General features: G+C 37.6%; 3 protein-coding genes and 1 long non-coding RNA gene across 6 annotated transcripts; 2 read left to right on the top strand and 2 right to left on the bottom strand.

Annotated features, from left to right (window-relative positions):
- The first annotated feature begins 947 nt into the window (after window positions 1-947).
- On the top strand, window positions 948-1,496 carry LOC147942097 (uncharacterized). The gene has a single exon (XM_087455521.1). It carries the CDS (start codon window positions 948-950, stop codon window positions 1,494-1,496), a length of 549 nt encoding a protein of 182 aa, XP_087311647.1.
- A 4,342-nt stretch (window positions 1,497-5,838) lies between these two features.
- Window positions 5,839-7,250, bottom strand: LOC104789969 (uncharacterized). Its single transcript, XR_768576.2, has 3 exons — window positions 6,864-7,250; window positions 6,614-6,673; window positions 5,839-6,172 (listed from the first exon to the last, which is right to left on the bottom strand). It is a non-coding gene; the product is annotated as an uncharacterized LOC104789969 (long non-coding RNA).
- A 3,374-nt stretch (window positions 7,251-10,624) lies between these two features.
- LOC104789968 (protein XRI1-like) lies at window positions 10,625-12,458 on the top strand. The gene is made up of 4 exons (XM_010515652.3): window positions 10,625-10,871; window positions 11,052-11,233; window positions 11,349-11,418; window positions 11,869-12,458. The coding sequence occupies exons 2-4, from the start codon at window positions 11,066-11,068 to the stop codon at window positions 12,273-12,275; spliced, it is 645 nt and encodes a 214-aa protein (XP_010513954.2). The 5' UTR covers window positions 10,625-10,871; window positions 11,052-11,065; the 3' UTR covers window positions 12,276-12,458.
- A 1,158-nt stretch (window positions 12,459-13,616) lies between these two features.
- Window positions 13,617-20,343, bottom strand: LOC104789967 (sodium/hydrogen exchanger 7). Of its 3 annotated transcripts, none has more exons than XM_010515651.3 (23): window positions 19,732-20,343; window positions 19,559-19,609; window positions 19,366-19,457; window positions 19,210-19,287; window positions 18,969-19,126; window positions 18,777-18,878; window positions 18,570-18,687; window positions 18,435-18,487; window positions 18,290-18,355; window positions 18,153-18,197; window positions 17,948-18,000; window positions 17,282-17,466; window positions 17,120-17,164; window positions 16,914-17,021; window positions 16,473-16,701; window positions 16,091-16,393; window positions 15,815-15,912; window positions 15,604-15,735; window positions 15,309-15,527; window positions 15,009-15,215; window positions 14,658-14,928; window positions 14,252-14,553; window positions 13,617-14,156 (listed from the first exon to the last, which is right to left on the bottom strand). In XM_010515651.3, exons 1-23 carry the CDS (start codon window positions 19,937-19,939, stop codon window positions 13,854-13,856), a joined length of 3,426 nt encoding a protein of 1,141 aa, XP_010513953.2. In that variant the 5' UTR covers window positions 19,940-20,343; the 3' UTR covers window positions 13,617-13,853. The 3 variants fall into 3 exon arrangements, with proteins under 3 accessions (XP_010513953.2, XP_087311775.1, XP_087311774.1); XM_087455649.1 differs by having other exon boundaries at window positions 18,570-18,682; window positions 19,732-20,035; XM_087455648.1 differs by having other exon boundaries at window positions 15,009-15,527; window positions 19,732-20,336.
- Between the last annotated feature and the right edge of the window lie 191 nt (window positions 20,344-20,534).

The following is a 20,534-nucleotide window of genomic DNA, read 5'->3' as shown; positions in this document are numbered from 1 at the left end:
GCTCAAATGTCGTCACCCGAGCAACGCAAAAACAGTTGGCTGCTAAGGAGGCAGCTCGCGAGGCGACTGCGGACTATTTGCCATCGGAGGATCCAGCCCCCGCTATGCCTACTCCGATGGAAGTTCACCCACCTCTGGCCGTGCTAGACGCGAGCCAAACTCCGGGATCGTCGAGCTCATCAGTTGACAATCAAGCTCTTATCCCACATACTATTTCGAGCAGTGCGAATTCTAACAGCTGGGGGGCAGGCGATTGGCGGTGCCCGATCTGGGCTTACTTGCAAAAAGGGGAACTCCCAGCCGACAAATGGACGGCCAGGAGACTCAAGATTGTCAGTGCACGGTATTGTGTCTACAACGGAATACTCTTACGCCGAAGTGTAGCTGGTCCTTATCTAACATGTGTTGCCGGTAAAGAGTCTGCGATGCTAATGCGAGCTGGTCATGACGGTCCCAATGGGAATCACTCCGGAGGTCGGACTCTGGCTTTCAAAATCAAAAGGCAAGGCTACTTCTGGCCTACTATGGTCACGGACTGCAAAAATTATTCTCGAGCTTGTGAGAAGTGCCAAAAGCACGCCCCGTCAATCCACCAACCTACCGTGCTCCTGTCTTCGGTGTCCGCACCTTACCCATTCATGAGGTGGTCTATGGACATCATTGGTCCATTGCATCGGGGACCAAGAGAAGTTCAGTACGTGCTCGCTCTTACCGATTATTTCTCCAAATGGGTGGAGGCAGCGGTCTATGTTAAAGTAACAAGTGAAGAAGTGGATTAGTTAGTGCTGAAAAGTATAATCTATCGCTACGGTGTTCTCCGCGAAATCGTCACGGACAATGGTCCACAGTTCATCTCCTCGAAGTTCGAAGAGTTTTGCACGAAGTGGAAGATTCGACTCAATAAATCAACTCCTCGTTACCCGCAAGGTAATGGGCAAGCCGAGGCGATGAATAAGGTCATTCTTGCTAACTTGAAGAAACGGCTCGATTCTCGCAAAGGGCGCTGGCCAGACGAACTGCAAGGCGTTCTTTGGGCAATTCGAACAACACCTCGCCGGGCCACTAATGAAACACCTTTCTCCCTGGTTAACGGAGTTGATGCCGTAGTCCCAGCTGACATAGAGGTCCTTGGAGTCCGTACCTCACTGAACCCACTCCGAGCTGAGGAAAATGAGGAGTTCCTACAGGATACTCTCGATACAATCAATGATCGTTGGGACCAGGCCTTAGTTCGGATACAGAATTTCCAGAACGCAGTAGCTCGGTACTATAACTCCAAAATCCGAGGCAGGCCCTTGGCAGTTGGCGACCTAGTCCTCCGAAAAGTCTACGAGAACACCGAGGGGCTCAATGGAGGGAAGTTGGGAATTAACTGGGAAGGACCGTACAGAATTACACGCGAGGTGCGAAATGGGGTGTATCAGCTCGAGGATTCAGAGGGAAAACCAGTCCCTAGGTCCTGGAATTCCTTACACCTTAAACTCTTTTACAATTAATCTTTTGTATCGAACTACGTTTAGCTTGATCCCGATAAGGGTACGTAGTCAGCCCACTTCGGGTCTAGCTATCCATATTAATAAAATTTAAAGTTTTCTTAAACTTTTTTATTAATAATGGTTCAAAAAAAAAAAGCCGAAGTCCAACTTCGCATATATAAAAAAAAAGTCGAAGTCCAACTTCGCATATATCATTAAAAGCCGAAGTCCGACTTCGCATATATCATTTAAATCCGAGGTTCAACATCGCAAGTCTAAACCGAAGTTCTTACTTCGTATTCAGCTTTACATTAAGTCGGAGCTTGGTTTTGCGAAACTCTAACCTAAACCGAAGTTCTCACTTCGTACTCAGCTTTACTTATTAAAGTCGAAGCTTAGTTTTCGCAAAATTCTAATCTAAACCGAGGTGTTCACTTCGTACTCAGCCTTACTAAAGTTGGGGTGTCATTTTTGCGAACTCTTAAACCGAAGTTCTTACTTCGTGTTCATTTCTGCTCGTATCATCTTTTCAAACAGAGATTGCGGATATGAAGTTCGCATTTAGCATGACAAAAACAAAATTTTTTGAAGACAGAGTGGTCACCACGACCAAAACACTCCAAAGCAAGTCTAAAAATAAATACGACAAACAGGGGGCAACCCGTGCCAAAACAACCCCGATATAGAAACTACTGAGTATGGGGAGCGGGGTCCGATGCCGCTTCGGAAAGGGCCAGTCCCATCTCTTCAAGCTCCTCTACCGACTTGGTGTTCGCCAGAAAGTCGTCCATCCCCTGATTCGACATTTGCCCGAGATTAGTGTCGGACTCGTCGATTGTAATGCTCAAAGGGTGTTCGCTGCACAAAAGATCAGGCGTATCCGCCAAAAGGTCTGAAAATCCAGAGAGGTCGAGGTCACGGAGAGTTACCTTCGAAACTTTATCGTCGGCCTCTTCCTCGTCGGCTTTTAGGAGCCCGAGCTCAGCTTCCATGTCTTGGATCTCTCCCCTCGAGATCTCCTCGATCAGCATCCGGTTAGCCCTGATCTCGGCGGCTCGGATCTTGGCTGGGGCCAGCTTCTCCCTCTCTTCGAAAGTGAATTTCACCTCCTCGACTAATGGACGGAGAGTTCGCCTCATTGCTTGCCTTTCTTCTCTCCGCACCCTCTCAATCTCGCAGCTATTGCCAGCTTCGAGTAGCTGGTTGCGGAGCTCGATCTCGTGCAACCTATTCTTTGCCGCCTTCGCATCCTCCGCGGCCTCGTAGTAGAGGTCCCCCGCCTTCTTTAGCTTGTCTCGGAGGTCTTCGTTGGCAATTCCGAGGTTGAGCACCTGTACCTCGGCTTTCTTCATCCGAGCCCGGATCTGTTCGGCTCTCTCCACGGTAGTAGCATTTTCGGCTTCTAGTCTAGCATACTCCTTCACTTGGGCTTCCAGGTCAGCAATTTTTTCCCGGAGAAGGCTCACCTCGGAAGATGAAGGAGAGGCAAACAGCTGATCTTCATAAGACGCCACCGAGGAGTTGAACTCGATCATTAGCTGGGAAAGCGCAGTTCGTTAAAAACGGCGAAGGAGGTAAAGAAAAACAAAAACTGAGGAAGTATGTGTCACTAACCTCGCCAATCTTGTCCGCAAAAAAGAAGAAGTTTGCACGGTTGAGCTCGGACATGTCCGCAAACGCCGGAACCCGAACTCCTGGCCGAGTATAGCTCCTCATCAGGTCACCTGGGGATGCAGGGGGAACTGAAATGTACGAGAAATGTTATTTTACTCGGTCCCCGAGACCCAAAAAACAAAAAAAAAAAAAAAACCTCGAGTTATCATTACCTCGGGGGGAGGGACGACGTTCTTTTGAAGGCAGCTTGCTAGAGGAATCGCCGGATTCCGAGGAAGGAACCCTATCTTTCGAGCTGGACTTACTTCGCCCGTCTCCTGACGAACCACTCCGAGCTCGGCTCTTCTCACGAAAAGTCGAGGAAGTCTCAGGTTCCTTCCTCTTTTTGGACGAGTCCGCCCGCTGGGAGCTGACCTCGACGGAGGGAGTTATAACCTCATGCGGCTCGTCACTGGAGTCCGCTACGACAATTATGGCAGGCTCGGGCGAACTGGGCAGGGGCCCGGAAGCCCCCGTAAGAGGCTCGGAAGGGCCAGCAGGGGGTGCCGAAGTCCCGTCTACCTCAGGGGTAGAGGGACCAGACTTCTTAGGGAGGCGAGCTTTGCCCTCGGCAAGCGCTGCCGCCATGTTCAACTTCGCCTCCTTCTCAGCGAGTCGGCAGGCCCTTTCCTCTCTATAATTCATCTCCGAAGTGCTTATGGGGTCGGAGCAAACGAGAGAACGTCCCCTGAGCCGCGCTGTGGATTCTCTAATCCTTTCACAGGAAAATGAGTCCCAGGCGATATGACCCTGGCTGCAGAACCGCGAGAAAAACTCTACGAAAATAGGGCAAAGCAACCCGCGCTCGAAGTGATATAAGACAGGAACGACAAGGAGTAAGTAACAGAAAGAAAAATAATATATTAAGGACACCTAACTAAGAGCACCGTTCTACCAATTTTCGAAGTCCACTTCGATATGTGTGAACTTGCGAGGTGGCCAAAAGTGAGCTCGTTGACCGGGAAGAAAAAGTAAGACTTCCGCCACTTCTCATCCTTCTCAGGAAGGTCGTTGAAGACCTTCAGTCCGGAAAGCGGACTTACGTAGAGCGTGCCCTTGGTGCGACCTGTCTTCACCGTGTACACTTGAAGAAAGTCGGCCAGGGATAGTTTGTAGTCAAACTCTTCCCCCAGAGTTTGAAGACACATGACGGTTCGGACGAAGTTCGGGCACATCTGGGGGAGAGCGAAGCCCAGTTCAAACATCATCTTTACGATGAGTTCGGGGAGGGGAAACGACAGACCGCACGCAGAGAAGAATATCTCAAACGCGCAGCAATACCCTGGGGGAGGACTCTCCGGGGACTCGTGAGCCTCCGGGAACTTAATCTCGATCTCCGGCGGAATCCCAGTGGACCCTCTAATCTCGGCTATATTCTCCGCCGAGAGAATTGATGGCTGGTGAAGGCCGTAAACGCCCGGAATCAAAGGTTTCGCGGCTTTACCCGATGAAGATTTCGGAGGAGACATATCTTTCGAGTAATATGTGTGAGAAGAGGAGGGAAGTTGAAGAACTTTCCGGCGAAAGAAAAGAAACTAACAGGAGAAGAGAGAAATCGCAGAGCAAAAAGACGAGAAAAACTGAGAATTAAAAGTGGAAGGGAGAAGTCGGGTGAGGTTACCTTTATACACGGAGCCGGGAGCAATGATTGCCTGGGGAAGTGAAAGGTCTCGCACCGCTTTCTCTCTCTCTTATAGCTAACACGCCACCTAGTGGGCCCCGAGGCTTGTTCGGGAAGGCAAATCTCATCATCACCACGATCAAATCGTGGAGATATGGGGAATATTCAGTTTCCCGAAATTGATCGCTTGAAGGTCAAAAGTCCCCCAAACTTCTCAGCTCGGGAGACTTGGGGGGCAACTGTTGTACCCACGATCTGTCATCTCGGGCAATAGGCAAAGGGTCTAGGTCGGGCACGTCTAATGGGCCAAGAGCGTATTACTGATCGGCCCATCAGGCCCGGAGTAGGAAGAGAGCGCGGAGATGCTTCGCGTTGGTCAGCTCGCAACTCGGGCTTGGTCAAAGATTCCCGCATTCAAGACGATTAATTAGGATATGCAAATCGTGCCCTATTAATTATGCATTAATTAGGCAATAAATCGGTCGGTATAAATATGTAAGGGGGGAGTCTTTTGTAAGGGATGGAAAACATTTTCCAAAAGAAGCAATACAATACAAATTCTCAAAATTCTCTCAAATTCAGTTCGGAACTTCTAAACGGTGATAAGCTCCTCCACATTCGAATCACTTCAGAGAATCGATTTCAGTTCTCACAATAAAGAAGAAAGAAACCAGTTACAAGTCCTTGAGTTACGTTCTTGCGGGAAAAGAAAAAGAAAAAAAAGTGAAACCTTGTCTTCGTTCTTTTTACTTCCGTTCGAGTTCCTTCTCCATGAAGATCTGCTTCTCCGATTCAGACTGAGAATTATATATTACATATTGACTCAGATATATAACAACGGTCAAATCTAAAACAAGAACACTGAGTGTACCATGATTAGGGAAGCTTGCTTGACATGAACGAAACCGTGTAAAACAGAGTATGACGATCAGATTTTCTTTTTAAAAGTTTCAAAGTTTAAAGAAATTAGAGAGGCCACCAGAGGAACAAAAAGAAGAAGACGACACGAAATTATAGGGATTTGTTTTTGTTGATTGATCCGAGAATGAAACGTTTAAATTATTTTTGGTCAGCAAAAAGTTAATCATGTTAATCTCAAACATGGGCTTTATATATTAACTAGTATTAGTCCCGTGCATTGCACGGGAATTCATTTTTGTTTTAATAAAAACAAATCAATTTTTTTTTTCCTTGAGAGACAAACAAGAAAAAGTGAAAAAGAAAAAAGAAATAGATAATCTAATATTTATACTTCACAGTAACCAGAATTTTAATAATCTGTAAAATTACATTTTTCTACTAATGAGAGCTTCTAGATTACCTCCTATTTCTTTCTCTTATTCTACGTGTCTGTTTTTTTTTTCTCTTCCTCTATTGCTCCTTGAATCTTCTTCCAGTTTGAATCCTCATAATGTCACAATACCTATACATAAGACATACAAATATATTTTTTTTCATATTGTAGAGTTGGAGCGGAACAAGTTAGTTGTTTTATGCACATAGCTTGATATAAAATAATTGATTTTTCATTAGCGTGGCTAGTAAACTCGATAACAAAAGTGACACACACACTTATTAATATACTTAAAAGCAATGTAATCGATCGATACTAACAAAAAAAAAGGATTTGACTGCATATCAAGTTACAATATCGTTTTAGATTGCAAACAAAGTACACTTTTCTGTTAAATAAACGTAAACATTGAGATCCATACATATAATGTCATTATCTAAAGAATTATAACCAAGCGATGAATAATTGATCAGCGCAACGTTCTAACTTCTAACTCACTTTGATTCAATAACACCTAAGATCTATAAGTTGAATATTTAACAGTTTTGAGTAATGGTCTGAAGAAGTTACCTCCATAATATCACTGCAGCAATTTCAGCAATGATAAAGTGGTGTTTAACACTCTCCTTCCTGTAGATCATTTCATGAGTTTAGAGTCAACTGCCGTTTGACTAATGTTTTAATTTATACGTATCTACTACAAAGATTTTCTGAAATAGTTCTATGTGTGTATTTTGATATGATCCACAGACATATACGGGTGTGCATGTAATGTAAACTAATTAATCAGTGTAACCAAACAAATATCAGATTTTAGTACCTTTTCATCCACGATAATAACTTTAATATGCCGAGAGTTATTCCAAGTTTATCTTTGACATGACTTCGCAACTTCGGGATATAAGAGCTCTTTATCTTCCATTCCTTTTTTGATAGATTCGGTTAGGAACTTGACTATAATCTAATAACATCTTCATTTTGTTTCCAGCAAAGAGGATCACATATATTGTAAGTATAGAGCGAATGGAATTGAGATAAAGAAAAAAAATCTAAACGTTTATCCTTGAATCGAATAAAATGGTGCAAGAGATGCGAAGGGAGAGAAATAAAGATGAATTACAGTTCCACTTGAGTTTTTATAATAGAGGAAGCCGGGAACAGTTTTAAGAATCGTGGTAGTTTTGGATGAGAAAATTTAGGAATTTTTTTTTTTTTTTTAAACATCTTTTATTAGAAATTGTGATAAGATTCATAATCTTAAAATAACCATCTCCGTAAATATAATGGAAGGTAGAAATAAAAAACGAGCTAATTCTTGTTGAAGATGAGCATGTTTTGCTAATCTAAAAATTTAGGAATTTTTAGAATGAAGATTTTGTGCTTTTAACTGTTTTTACGTTTAATCTTTTTAGTTCTTGAATATATGCTTCTTTTTTTTTTGTGAATTGCCAAATGTCACAATTTAATTGCACAAGTGACTTGGTGCTTATATATATAAGATGTATATTGGGCCGACACATCTTTTTACAGATAAAGGCCCAGACCCATGCAAAACAACTAAGCATGCAAAATTGAAGCAAATAAAGTGGTTTAATGTATATTCAACAATATCAAATTAGTTTTCTTTTTGAAGTGCTATAGGAAAATAAATACTATATTTCTTTTTTAATTTAGAGGCGACCAAACATAAAGAATGTGGGTCCCACGAATAATACCGGCGCAATTTTTTTTCGTCTTTTCTAAATGGGCCCCACAAGCGTGCCTACATTTGGGCCCATTAAAAAGAAAAAAAAAAAAGGTTTTCTACTCCGAGAAAAAAAAAAACAAACAAACAAACATGTCTAGAAGAAAAAAGAAAAACACTACTGTAGTACTAGTAATAGATCGACAAAAGTAAATATACGTACACTGAAAACAACAAAAAAGAAAGAATTTCACGAAAAAGATTACATATGTGTCTATTATACCACTTACTTAATCACAGACATTAAACATAAATATATTGACATTGTGATTAATACACTCAATCACATTAAACGCACTATAGTTTGTTTGTTTTCATCACTATTTGTATAGTAGTTCAAATAGTTAGTTTGTCTCGTGCTTCTCTACTTTAATTTCTTCTAACATTTTCTTTTGTTCAATTGGTTGTTTTCTCTCTTTTTCAAACAATACATACAATGTTTCCCCAATTATCGTTGGATTTTTCTTACAAATCAACATGGTTATTCTATATATATATATATCATAATGATGAATTAATGTATATATCGTCGTCTAAACTGTTTGTATACACCACGACATGTTCTGATTTGATGATCACTACACGACCAAACTTATTCTATAGTGATTACTGATTACATAGCTTCTTTAACAGTGGCAGCCATTCGAACAATTTCATCATCCTATCATATCAAATCAGATCAAGTCAAATCGAAAATAAATTAATATAACTTGAAATAAAGGGGATCGATTGTAATAATGGAAGAAGGTAAACGTGAAAGGACGTGACACTACCCCACCATTGTGAAGAATGAAGAAAAAACACTCACAAAAAGCATACAAAAAGAAGAACGGTTGTTCACCAAATCAGAAGCATATATAATAGATAATCATGATTTTCAAATAAACACAGTACATAAACAAAATTTCTCCTCAACGTCGAAGAAAACAAAAAGAGTTCTTCTACAATGACTTTTTTGGTTCAACTAGAGAGGAAACAGAAAAAAATAAAAATAAATAAAGGAAGTAGATATTACAAAACTCACTTTCTCCTTTGAAATTGAGGGCTATGGTTTAATGAACTGAACTGACACATCACTTTTTTTTTTGTTTTTCAAAATGTTGTAGTCTTTATCTTTATGGCTTAACGATCCAATTACAACTAATCTTACTGTTATTCTTGATTGACCATCGATATGTTATTTTTTACTAGATGTTGATATCAGACATGAATAGTGTAATATCCCATATATATATTAATAGAGAATCATTCTCAAGAAAATGTTGATATTTCGTCGCTGGAGAGCTAGAGACATCAATGAATTGATTGCTCTCATTTTTATAGACATTTACACATAATTGATATGAAAGATTAAGGAAACTTCTTTTTTCAATTAATTAAAAAATTAAATATTTTAATTTAAATATATATTTTAATCATTTTATAACATATTTAATTATTATAAATTATTAGATCTAAAAAAATTTCAAAACCCGAATTTATTCACCTATTAAAAAAACTGATTACTCATGCTCACATATTTAAATTTTCCAAAATAAAATTATTATTGGTATAGTATTTCACGGGAAAAACATATTCTTATCAAAAAAAAAAAAAAACAAAAAAAAAAATCTTGCATAGATCGAAGAAAGAACGACTTAAATATTTAGTTGATAAATAGTAGTTTGATCTAAACATAATCTCACATGTTATATATTTGGTTTTTACAAAAATAAATTTTAGATCCTCGATACTAATTATACTTATAACACTAATTTTATCTGCATAGATTTATTTTATGTACAGGTTGTTACCTAGTTAAACATTAAAACAGTAACGTTAAAATCCTTGTCGTTAGTTTGTATCACCACTGAACTAACGTTAATAACGTTAATAAACAAACACAACATCATCGTCCTTACTCAGAAACAGTGACCTATATCAATCATTTTGTATAAGTCGAAAAGTGATTTGATAAATTAAGCAAATCAATTCATTACATACATGATTACAAAAAAATGGCTTACATAATATTAATATTAAAAAATTGATTTCACGAAAATGTAAATAATATTTCACTCACGTTTAATTAATATTTGCCGACAATTTCTACTATTCACTTGTGATATCTTTCTTATTCTAGTATAATCTACTTGAGGGAGTCAAGTTATAGATTATTTACTAAATTTGCTTAAAGCGGAACAGTAAATAACAGCATGATGTGATATCATAACCTTTCGCATTATATAAGGTCCCCCATCTAACTAAACCCTAACAAAATTCAAATATTTGTACGGATTAGAGAGGAACATCTCTACTATTAACGTTGAAAATGACTATATTGGTAGATTTTTCTTTTATTCCTTTTTCCAATTTACTGAGGTAGAGATAACATATTTATTCAACATGGATTTTAATTTAGTTATAAACCACCCGATTTTTGTTCTAAAAGCTAGTTGTTATAAAAACCATTAATTCAAGTTGGGGGAACTCTATAATTTATACGGGAAATCATGAAGTATGTATATTTATGTAATTGATATTATATGTTACATGGCAAAAATATGTTATTAAACCATTCACCAATATTATATAGTATACTTTGAAATTATATGATTATGACAAGTAACTTAGTGAGTTTGTGTATCAATTTCGGCATGCATGGTTGTGAGTTCAAATTTGTATAGCGTTTGTTGTTAAGAAAAAAAAAGAAAAAAAAAAGAGGTATTTAGTAAATTTTCATATGTCAAGGAGAAAAAAAACACTATCCACCCAACAATTTTTCTTTTGCTTTATTTCTTTTTGCGTTGACTGTATTGAGTACAAATTCGTCTCATCTTCATCTTCTAAACCTCTCCACTACTTTTTTTTACTTAAACTTTCTTTTTCCAAAATTATTTTTTATTCTGAGTTACATTCACTTTAGACACAATCCACCAAGATAAATAGGCACCATATAAGCTTTTGTTATACAAAACAATCAGCAACTAAATCAAAGAGAAAAAACACACACAAAAAAGAAGAAGAAATGAGTGAGCTTCTCTACTCTCCCCACTTGGGATCTCCATAACCTTGGATCACTCTTCAAGCCTGACTTCAATCTTGGTATATATATACAAATACGTAAATATAATACATATACGCATATGTAATGTAAATATATATGTATCGACGTGCATGTACTTATTTACAAGTTATTCGAGAATTCTTAATCTAAAAAATTATGTTACTGAAAAATGGTTTTATTATATAACGAGAAGTTAAAAGTGTAATGTGTGTTTGCAGATACATGTGGTTTCATGAATGGATCGCCGCCGGAACACATTTTCCGATCACCGGATATGGACTACTCTGACGTCTCCACAGGCTACCTCGAAGACGCACTTATCGAGTCCGGTGAGAGAAGCAAAAGGAGACGTCTCTTGTTCGAGGATCCGTCAAAATCTCCTAACGTTAACGATTTGCAGGTTTGTGTAAACTTGAATTTTTTTTTTTTGCAAATTTTCTTCAATTATCATTTCCAAATGATTTGGTAACAATATAAATATAGCTGTTTTAATTTTAAATTTGTTGAATATGCAGAACGATTGGGGCCTGCATGTGAGTTATAGCTGTTTGAATAGTCAGTTTGTCACACCACATGTTAACACAGGTGAGATCTACTTTTGTTTTGTTGTTAATAAAATTTAAAGATATACTAGTCATTGAGAACCCACCTAAGAAAAAAAAAATTTGAACTTAATTGTCAAATTAGTAGTTTTAAATTCAGCTGACCAACGTTTTCTTATTCGCATGAAGGCACTCTTTTTATATTTTGTTTGTCTTAAAAATAAATGAAATATAGCATTGCACTTTTAAAAAGATTTGCCTTTTTTTTGGTAATCATTTCGTTCAAACATCACTGTTCTTTTACATATCTATGGTCCCAAAACTTCTATATAGTTTGAGACGGGTCTTGCATACAAATGACAGTACATTTTCTTAAAGTAAACTTGTTTTTTGATCCATACGTTGATTCTATTTCCACCCTGAATGAATTTAATTTTGTTACAGAAACTTAGTAAAATATAGCCATTTAATTAAACTTTTACTAAATATACAGATGAACTTAAAAGTGGGGTCGGTTACTTTGAGGAGACAATATCGACCGCTTATGAGTCTCCCGACACTTCTGTTTCTTCCGGCAGAATTTATGTCCGAGAAAAAACTCCAACCGAACCATCCTCATCCAATTGTGGTAATAAGAACAAAAGACTAATCACGAAACTAGTGTACCCATTTGGATTGGTGAAACCAGGTGGTAAAGAAAATGATGTAACCCTAAATGATATCAACGAAAGAATTTTGATGACTCCGTCTAGACCAGTTCGACATCCTGTAGGAGACTTTGCCTCTCGACCATGCGTCTCTGGGCGTGGACCGGGCCTCTCCGGAAAAGCCGTGGTGGCTCTTACTAAGATCCAAACACAAGGGAGGGGTACAATTACTATAATCAGAACAAAGGGATAAACTATGTAATATCGGTAATTAGTTGGGGCTGTTATGTGTAATATAAATGAGGTTTTAGAAAGCCAAAGCGATCATTGGCTATGAGATAAACTTTCAACTTTGTATAGAAAGTTAGGCGAGGTAAATTTTGAAAATGTTGTACAATATAATATCCAGTGGATATAAATAAACTTATTTTGAATTCTTGGATTTCGCATTTTGAGCTTTTTACTCTTTATACTTTTTCAATTAGCAAAGCATTTTGTTATTAGAGAATATTCACAAGCTATATAAATTAGTACGATTAGTAAACAAGAATAAAGAAAAAACAATGAGAATAAAGAAAATAAAGAACCAATGAATAAAAAGAAAAGGAAGAGATGCAATTTTAATAAGTAAAGGGTAAAAAGTAAAAAAAAATAAAGAAAATGACTTTTCAGTTGATATTTATGTTTGTCAACAATGTATTATTTATATGCTAGTTTGATAATATATACCACTCTTAGATTTTTATACAAAAATTAGTGGTCTACTCTGTAATACAACATATACAAGAGAACAGAAAGAAAGAAAATATCTAAGTCATCAACTAAAAGAAATATCATAAGTTTATTTCCTTTTAAAATTTATTGAGCTTTAAAATAAAAGTTCATTGTCTAGTAGGCAAAATAACACAAATCCATATTTTGTGTGTTGATTTTAAAATAAATGGTAGCCATAGACATACAATACGTAGTTACGTACGTAACGCTTATGTCGGCATGAGCTACTAGCCTACTAAGCTGTACGTAAGAACTAAGAAGAAAAAGTAAAAACGAAAAGTGGTAAATGGTCTTTATATACGCCTATTGCCTAAGACACAGTGCATGCATGTGGCTCATCGTTGATTTGGCTAAGTTTTGAGATAATTTTATATATAATTAGTAGTAACAAATTAACCTTAATTTAGTGAATGTAAGTTATAGTTTAACAATAGTTAAACCACCAATATTTAGTGATAAAATAACAGAATGTCAACTAATCTCTAAGATATGTGAAAGGTTGGATTTATATGCTGATAATTTGAACGTTCACATTAGCTAACTATAGTCTATATAAGTTATAATTATATATCCAAATGTTTTTCTTGAATATTAGAATTCACGAACCATGGCATTAATTATAAGTTTCGCTGGGTAGTTATAGTTTTGCGAAATACCCAATATTACTTATCCGTGGTGGAGTCGGGGTCCAAACCAACCTTTTCTTTTCCCGTGATAGAAAAATTATCCCCCACTTAGTAAAGAAGAAGATGGACCGTTGTAGACTTGTAGCCAAAGAAATTAAAAGAAGAAAAGAAAAAAAAAAGTGGGAGGAGATAAATGAGTAAATGACTACGTAAACAACAAAAAAAACGAATATGATTATTTTTCTTTACAATATTGGCAGATATTGTTTTAACAAAAGAAGTTATATACTCACCAAAGTGTGGTAGACAGAAAGAAAAAAACCTTGATTCGTTGAGTAAATATAAGAAGATATATTTGCTTTTTATTCTTTTGCTTTTGCACAAGAATGAGTAAGCTAGCAATTTTTTTTTGTTTACAAACATCTCTATGCTCATAGATCGTTCCTGAAAACGATTTTACTCGGAGAGTCGATTCTCACGACGATCCCTTCATCTTCTTCATCATCGCTTGATTCTTCCATCCTTGTTCGCCTTGTGCTGCTTTCCGCTTCCAGTGGAAGCTGACACGCATACTTAAGTGTATCAAGCTGCTTCTTGGTCACAATTGAACCTTCTGATCTGGCTGATACGAGACCCTGAGCTGAGTTTAATGGAAGTTTCTTGTACGATAAGTTATCTTGTGACTTGTTATTATATATCCCACCGAAACTTGCACTCCTTCTGTACAGATTAACCTAATTGAGAATATCCAAATACGAGAAGCTTCGGGTTAGATCGAGAAGGTCATCGATTATCTTAAATCAATCTCAAGATGTGATATTTTTCCTACCATGCTGCCAAAAATGCTGAGTTGCATTGCTCGTTCAGACAAACTTAATGTCGTTCTGTTTATCTCTTGTTGCTTTTTGGCTTTGTAAATACTTTCAGGCCAGCTCATGAGTCCTTTGTGTTCTTTACGAAATGATCTCTGAAGCTGATCAGAGCTTGAGCTACGTGGTGGTGTTAACGAAGATGGTCTTCGATGTAGAGTCCTATCAGCTCCTAATGCTCCTATGTTGAAGACGATTGCTCTTGCCCTTGTTTCCACACTGTATTGTGTTCCTTGTTGCGAGAAACTCACTCTCATGATACCTGTGGTCAAAAAACAAAAACACAGTTTTGATTTGATTCGGTTTAACGATTCGCTGACCTTTAAAGGGTTTTGATTCTTTTGTACCGTATGTGCAATTCATTACCTGAAGGTTCTGATGAATTATGGAAGCTTTGATTCCCGTTAGAAGGTAGTAATGCAGCGGGAGATGCTATAAGCTCTTCTTGGATACCAACTGGTTTTACGAATCCTTCTAATAACAAACCAACGTTGTTATAATTGATTTCAATTGATTCTCCAGATACATATGTTGTCAGTTTCGAGCTTTCAGCAGAAACAAGTCCTCGTAATTCTTGCATTGCCACTTTTTCGAATATCTGAGGACGCAAGAGTTTGAGAAGAACCAGTGCACTTTCCTGCAAAAATGTGAAAGAATTTGATGTTATGAACAATCAAGAGAGTAGTCTCTTCTTCTGTAATTCCAATAGAGATGTACCTGCCAAAGGAAATCATCGATGGTAGAATCTGATTGTAGAATTGAGAGAATTTTTTCGCTATCGATAAAAACACAAAGAACCATGGAATCTGTAATCATGTCACACATATATGGCTTCCCGGTGAGGACTTCGTAGAGTCCCAATGTACTACCATGAGAAAAAGTTGGATGCAGCGAGTGATTGTTGCTTAAGCTTTTGCTTTTCCACTGTAGGATTATAATAACACATTCAGTGATGTAGAAGGTAAGGAGTAGATCTTTAGAATTATGACTTGAAAGTAAAACAAAGTTTTGGGTTACCTTAACAATGCCATCGAAAATAAGCCAGACTCCATTTGGCTTTGAGCCTTCTTTATAAAGCGTGACACCACGTAGCTTCATTGGTTCTTTTTTCGAGTGTTTTAGACGTTCACATATTGCAGAAGGAAGAGCAACAGATAACGGATGTGAGGTGATCATGTCGCTTAATTTTGGAAGTTTTATCATCGGAGGGTTTCTCAAAAGCTTCTTCAAGCCAGTCTGTGGAGAGCGAGGGAAATAACATTAGATAAAAGAGAATGGACCATTTGTTGTAGGAATTATATTCGTTTAGTACCTGGACAGCATCATGAAGATGAGCGATTTCTTTTTCTTCCAACAAGCCAATCTTCTCAAGGTTTTGAATGTAATCGAGTAAATGATTCAGCACTGAATGTGTTACTTGTTTTGTTTTCACAACACGGAGAACCTAAACACCAAGTCAAAGATTATATGCAATTCATCGCGAGAAAGATAAATCACTCAAAAGAAGTGAGACGACTCTCAACCTGCGGAAGTGAAGATCGGACATTTTCCAAGAACTCTTTCGCAGCCTCTCCTTCCCTTTTACTTTCATTGATTACAATGGAACCAATATTACTCTCCCCTGTATAGAGAAAATAGATAACTAAGAGACAAAAGCGGGTTGGATGAAAGTATTGTTCTAATTAAGTTGAGGTACTTGCAAACAAAACTTCTAATAGATCAACAAAGATCGTCCAATCATATTCTTTTCTTCTATTCATTGTATCCAAAGTGTGATCCAGAATCTGAATTGCACATACCTAAAAAGTCATACAATTGTTGCCGTGCAATTGTATGTGCGCGAAGAAATGCAGCGGAAATGTAGCAAGCAGATTCCAGTCTTTCGACAGCAAAGTATGTGACCAACTTGCGTGGGATAATTTTAGAATGAAGAAAGTTGTAGTAACTCGGGAACTTAACATGCGGTTTTAGACCTTTCCAGTCACATAAAGACTCTGTAGAAACCCGATCCAATGCCTCATCCACTGACTGCATCAGAATATTAGCAGTATTTTCAGATATTCTGCCCTCATCAAGCATCTCCCAGTAAGCTGATTGGACACCTGATTCATCCAGTTTTCAAAGTGTCAATGATCTGCCAATAAAAATAAAGAGTATTGGAAGGTACATGATCATAACTACCATTTAAGAACCGTATACGTATGTCCTTTAAACTCTTAGGGTCGAGATTTTCAGTTTTAGAACCATTGTGAGGATGAACTAGTTCCCCTTCTGAATCTTTAAGGCTTGAAATATAATTCTGAACGGTAGACCAGTCAGCGGGTCCTAGCTCCTCATCGTCTCCTAGGTCTTGAAATGCTTGCAATGCCTTGTTCAGCATTTCGTACTTTGTATATTCCAATATTCGTTTCTGTCAACAAAAAAAGTGAAGAAATTTCAAATAAATTAAGGGGTTGAGCATTTTGAGATAAGAGTTGCAGGGTTTGTTGGAGCCAATCATGAGCTAGCTATTGCTGAATGACACGGGCATAACCACAGATTTCTTTGGTACCCCAACGACAGTATCATGATTCATCGATTAGCATACTAAAGTGGAAATGAAGTTTGTGAAAAGAGTTTGACCTTTGTGGCTGGTAAACCATCCATACGAAGAAGGCGTAGAACAAATTGGGTAGTGGATCCATTAACTATCAGAGTTAGGAATACAATTCCACCTGTGAAGAAAATAAACTGCAAAACAACTGAGACTATCAAGAGGGAGACATGATACTCTTCCATAATTCATTTAGGCTGTCAATTACACCTGGCATACTATTTCTAGAACTTACCAATGTTCCCGTCTCTGTGCTGAGAAATGAATTTCCGCTTGATTGCTAAAACAAATAATTGAGAATACGGTAGGTCAACACTGAATCAATGTACCTGAATAAGCGACGTACATAAATTCAAGAGAGAGAAGAACAATCTTGATAATGTTCTTGAAAACTAACTTTCACAGATAAAGAAAGCGCGAGCGCCACTGCACCCCTCAAACCAGACCATACGAGTATAATGGCTTCTTTCCAATCCAAGCCATAGCCAACACGACATAACAACGGAAATAAAACTCCAACAACAACGCAACGCGATAGTTGGATGTAAAAGTACAGTAGAAAGAGGAATCCCCATGAATTTCCTGTAAAAAACATGGGACATCGAGAGTTGTTAAACCAAGATATATTGTTACGAGAAGGTCAATGATATTGTGTGCCTTATGTGGGTATGGTTCCAGAGAAGGAAAAACAAAAGATAAATCCAGGACACTATATCTCTGAAAGCTACTGACTAATCAACTCATTGGTGAAAGACACATTATTTCAGTCCTAGCACAGTGTATATTTCATCACTTCTCAAACCAACCATGCCAGGTTGTTACCATTTTAACTAATTCACGCTAAGGAACAATTGACCCGTCGAGAAACAGATACCACAAATAAACAGGTTTGATCAGTAATAGCAAGCTATGATAAGAGGTGGAGAAATGCAATGACTAGGGACCCAAATTCAATAAGCAATTGGCGGTAGAAAAGTTTGACGGGAACTATGTTCAAACAACCTGACTAAAAATCACTTTTAGCTAGAAAATTATACTGCAAACTTATAACAAATAATGACACCTTGGTAGGCAATCTTATCGCTGTCGAGAATGCCTTCAGCAATGACAACACCACTGCAAAAAGGAATGAGAAACAAACAACTTAAATACTGTAGGACCGGCTAAAGAGTAGACTGCAGTAAAATAGCTTTTTGCTACCCATAAGCTTATTTCTTAGGGTTGGCATGGCCTAAGCATGGGATGAGTCTATATGATTATGCCCTTACCTTAGGATAAAAATCAAAGTATTTGCAATATATGCGACCATTTCCCTGCACAATTTACCGGAAAAAAATTGTATTACATAGATCAACCTTTTTCACAGAGTTCAAAACAATTCCACTTCCACAAGTTTGAGAAATACCAGAAGTGATGCAAACTTTTTTGACTGTCACCTTTAAATGCTGTCCTTGCAAATGCAGCATAGAACCTGTAACAGTTATTATTATACGAAGTGGGGTCTTACATGATAACAGAAGAAAGAAATCAATGAGGTCACTGAGATTTACATGCCCAAAGTCATCACGGTCAAAACACCAGAAGCATCAGCCCACTCTTGAGCCTGTCACACAGTAGCTAAATCTCATTTGTATACAAAAGTAAGATCTTGATACAAAATTTTCAAAGTCTACAGAAAGACGTACAGTGTAATATGCGAAGTAGCTCACTGCGATCGTTAGAGTAATCTCTATTATGGTGTCATTAAATATGAACCTGAGCCAAAGAACTGAGGCAATGCCAAAAGCCAGACCAATGCCTACACTAAACAGACAGAATCATACGTTATAAATGTACGATGCCAAGAACACAACAACTCGATATCACCAAAAGAGGAAAAGATCAAGACATACGCTCCAAGTGCCACTTTAACCAGAAATTTGATTATAGAACTCCAGTCAGAACTATGCCCCAAAACCATCTTTAAGAACAACTGGAAAACCACAATTGCAGTCCTGGAAAGTTTTTCCAAATCAATAAATTGGAAGCATAAATTAAGCAGAGACTATGACAGAAGATTAGAAAAGGTTAACAAGATTGATTACCCATCATTCATCAGGGATTCCCCTTCAATAACGGTGCTTAGCTTTTTACTAGCACCAAGCTCTTTAAGCAAAGCAACAACAGCAACAGGATCAGTAGCACTCAAAAGTCCCCCAAGCAACAACGACGTTTTCCAGTCCCAGTCATACGGAAACGTAAGCTACAAATAGCATTTTTATAGTATACTTTTCACTACCTCTTATTTTATAATACTAGTTAATCTTAGACAACAGCATACCTTACCTTAACAAGTGATCCAAGACAAAACGTTGAAATGAGAACTCCAGGGCCAGCAAGTAGCACCATCTGTCCCAGACACCTCTACAATAACCAAAAGCGTTTAGCATCTATTTCCCTTCAACTTAAGGCTTAACTAGGGAGTTTCAAGAAAAAGCAAACCTTGATCTGGTGAACTTCCATGGAAAACGAACTCTCGAAAAGAAGAGCAGGAAGAAACACAGCCAAAAGAAGCTCTGGATCGATCTCATTCCCTAACAACAACATTAAGAGAGATTGTAAAAATTCCCAAATTGAATCAACGCTTTGCTATTTATATAGATTTGTTCAACAAAAAACAAAACTAACAACTTACAAATACGAATCCCATGGCCGACCTTGCCAAGGTTATGATGAGTTCCATATTCTGAAACATTCAAAACACTCAATGATCTTTGTAGACTTCTTCCAAAAAAAAAAAAAAAAAAAAAAAAATTCAAATACAATTGAAAAATTAAAAAGCCGAATTAGGAATCATCGAAATCGAACCAAGGGATCCAAGAGCAATTCCGATAACGAGGAGAGCGACGGTGTACGGAACCCTAGTTCCTCGAAGCAAATGCCTAGACGCTATACCGAGCACCAGAGACATTCCGACGAAGAGTACGGCGTCGACAGGGCTAGATTCTTCTTTCGAAGAAGAAGAAAGAGACGACTCGGCCTCCTCCTCCATAAGTCTGTACGGAATCGAAGCCATTGAAACAACAACGAGAGTGAGGAAGAAGAAGAAGAACTGTAGAAAGCTTCTTATGAGAGCTGAGAAGAGAATATATATATACACACATGCGTGTATATGTATATATATTTGAATTAAAATATTATGATTATGTGTTTGTTGGCTCCTAAGTCCTAATCAGTAATTAGTGATATGATTCACTATTGATCATGTGATTAATCATGTTAAATTACAATATTATTATTTTACTGTTTGTCTGTTTCTAAGATCTCGAATTGACAACATGACAACACATCATTACGTTTTTTTTTCCAATATATTTTTCACAAATTTCAGCCTGACCAGATCTTCTAATTAGGAGCTAAACAATATACAAGTTCTTATTATAACTGAAATTAATTATATACTAGTTTATTACAGGTTTTGTATTCCTTAGCTTTTATATGTGTATATATATAGGAGTGACTTAGTGAACAGGAATTTAAAAGACTTTTAGAGTTTTATTCCTAAGCAAGCTTTTAAGCCAGACAGTTAGTGATATTCCAAAAGTTGGTTTGGTCCTAAAAGGCTAAAAAGATTCATGCTTATGGTCTTTTCTTTTACCTTTGATAACCTT

Source organism: Camelina sativa, chromosome 6, assembly GCF_030686135.1.
Source record: "Camelina sativa cultivar CO46 ecotype springtype chromosome 6, ASM3068613v1".
Classification (NCBI taxonomy): Eukaryota; Viridiplantae; Streptophyta; class Magnoliopsida; order Brassicales; family Brassicaceae; genus Camelina; species Camelina sativa.
Note: the sequence above shows the minus strand (reverse complement) of the source record. Positions and strands in the feature narration are given on the sequence as shown.

What these genes read in the sequence shown, in the direction of transcription:
- LOC104789967 (XM_087455648.1), bottom strand. Translation starts at nt 19,939, where the DNA reads ATGGCTTCGATTCCGTACAGACTTATGGAGGAGGAGGCCGAGTCGTCT. An exon ending in ACGTATACGGTTCTTAAATG is followed by an intron (nt 16,394 to 16,472) that starts GTAGTTATGATC and finishes TGGATGAATCAG; the next exon opens with GTGTCCAATCAGCTTACTGG. An exon ending in TAATTCATCAGAACCTTCAG is followed by an intron (nt 14,554 to 14,657) that starts GTAATGAATTGC and finishes TTTTGACCACAG; the next exon opens with GTATCATGAGAGTGAGTTTC.
- LOC104789968 (XM_010515652.3), top strand. Translation starts at nt 11,066, where the DNA reads ATGAATGGATCGCCGCCGGAACACATTTTCCGATCACCGGATATGGAC. An exon ending in CTAACGTTAACGATTTGCAG is followed by an intron (nt 11,234 to 11,348) that starts GTTTGTGTAAAC and finishes TTGAATATGCAG; the next exon opens with AACGATTGGGGCCTGCATGT. An exon ending in CACACCACATGTTAACACAG is followed by an intron (nt 11,419 to 11,868) that starts GTGAGATCTACT and finishes CTAAATATACAG; the next exon opens with ATGAACTTAAAAGTGGGGTC.
- LOC147942097 (XM_087455521.1), top strand. Translation starts at nt 948, where the DNA reads ATGAATAAGGTCATTCTTGCTAACTTGAAGAAACGGCTCGATTCTCGC.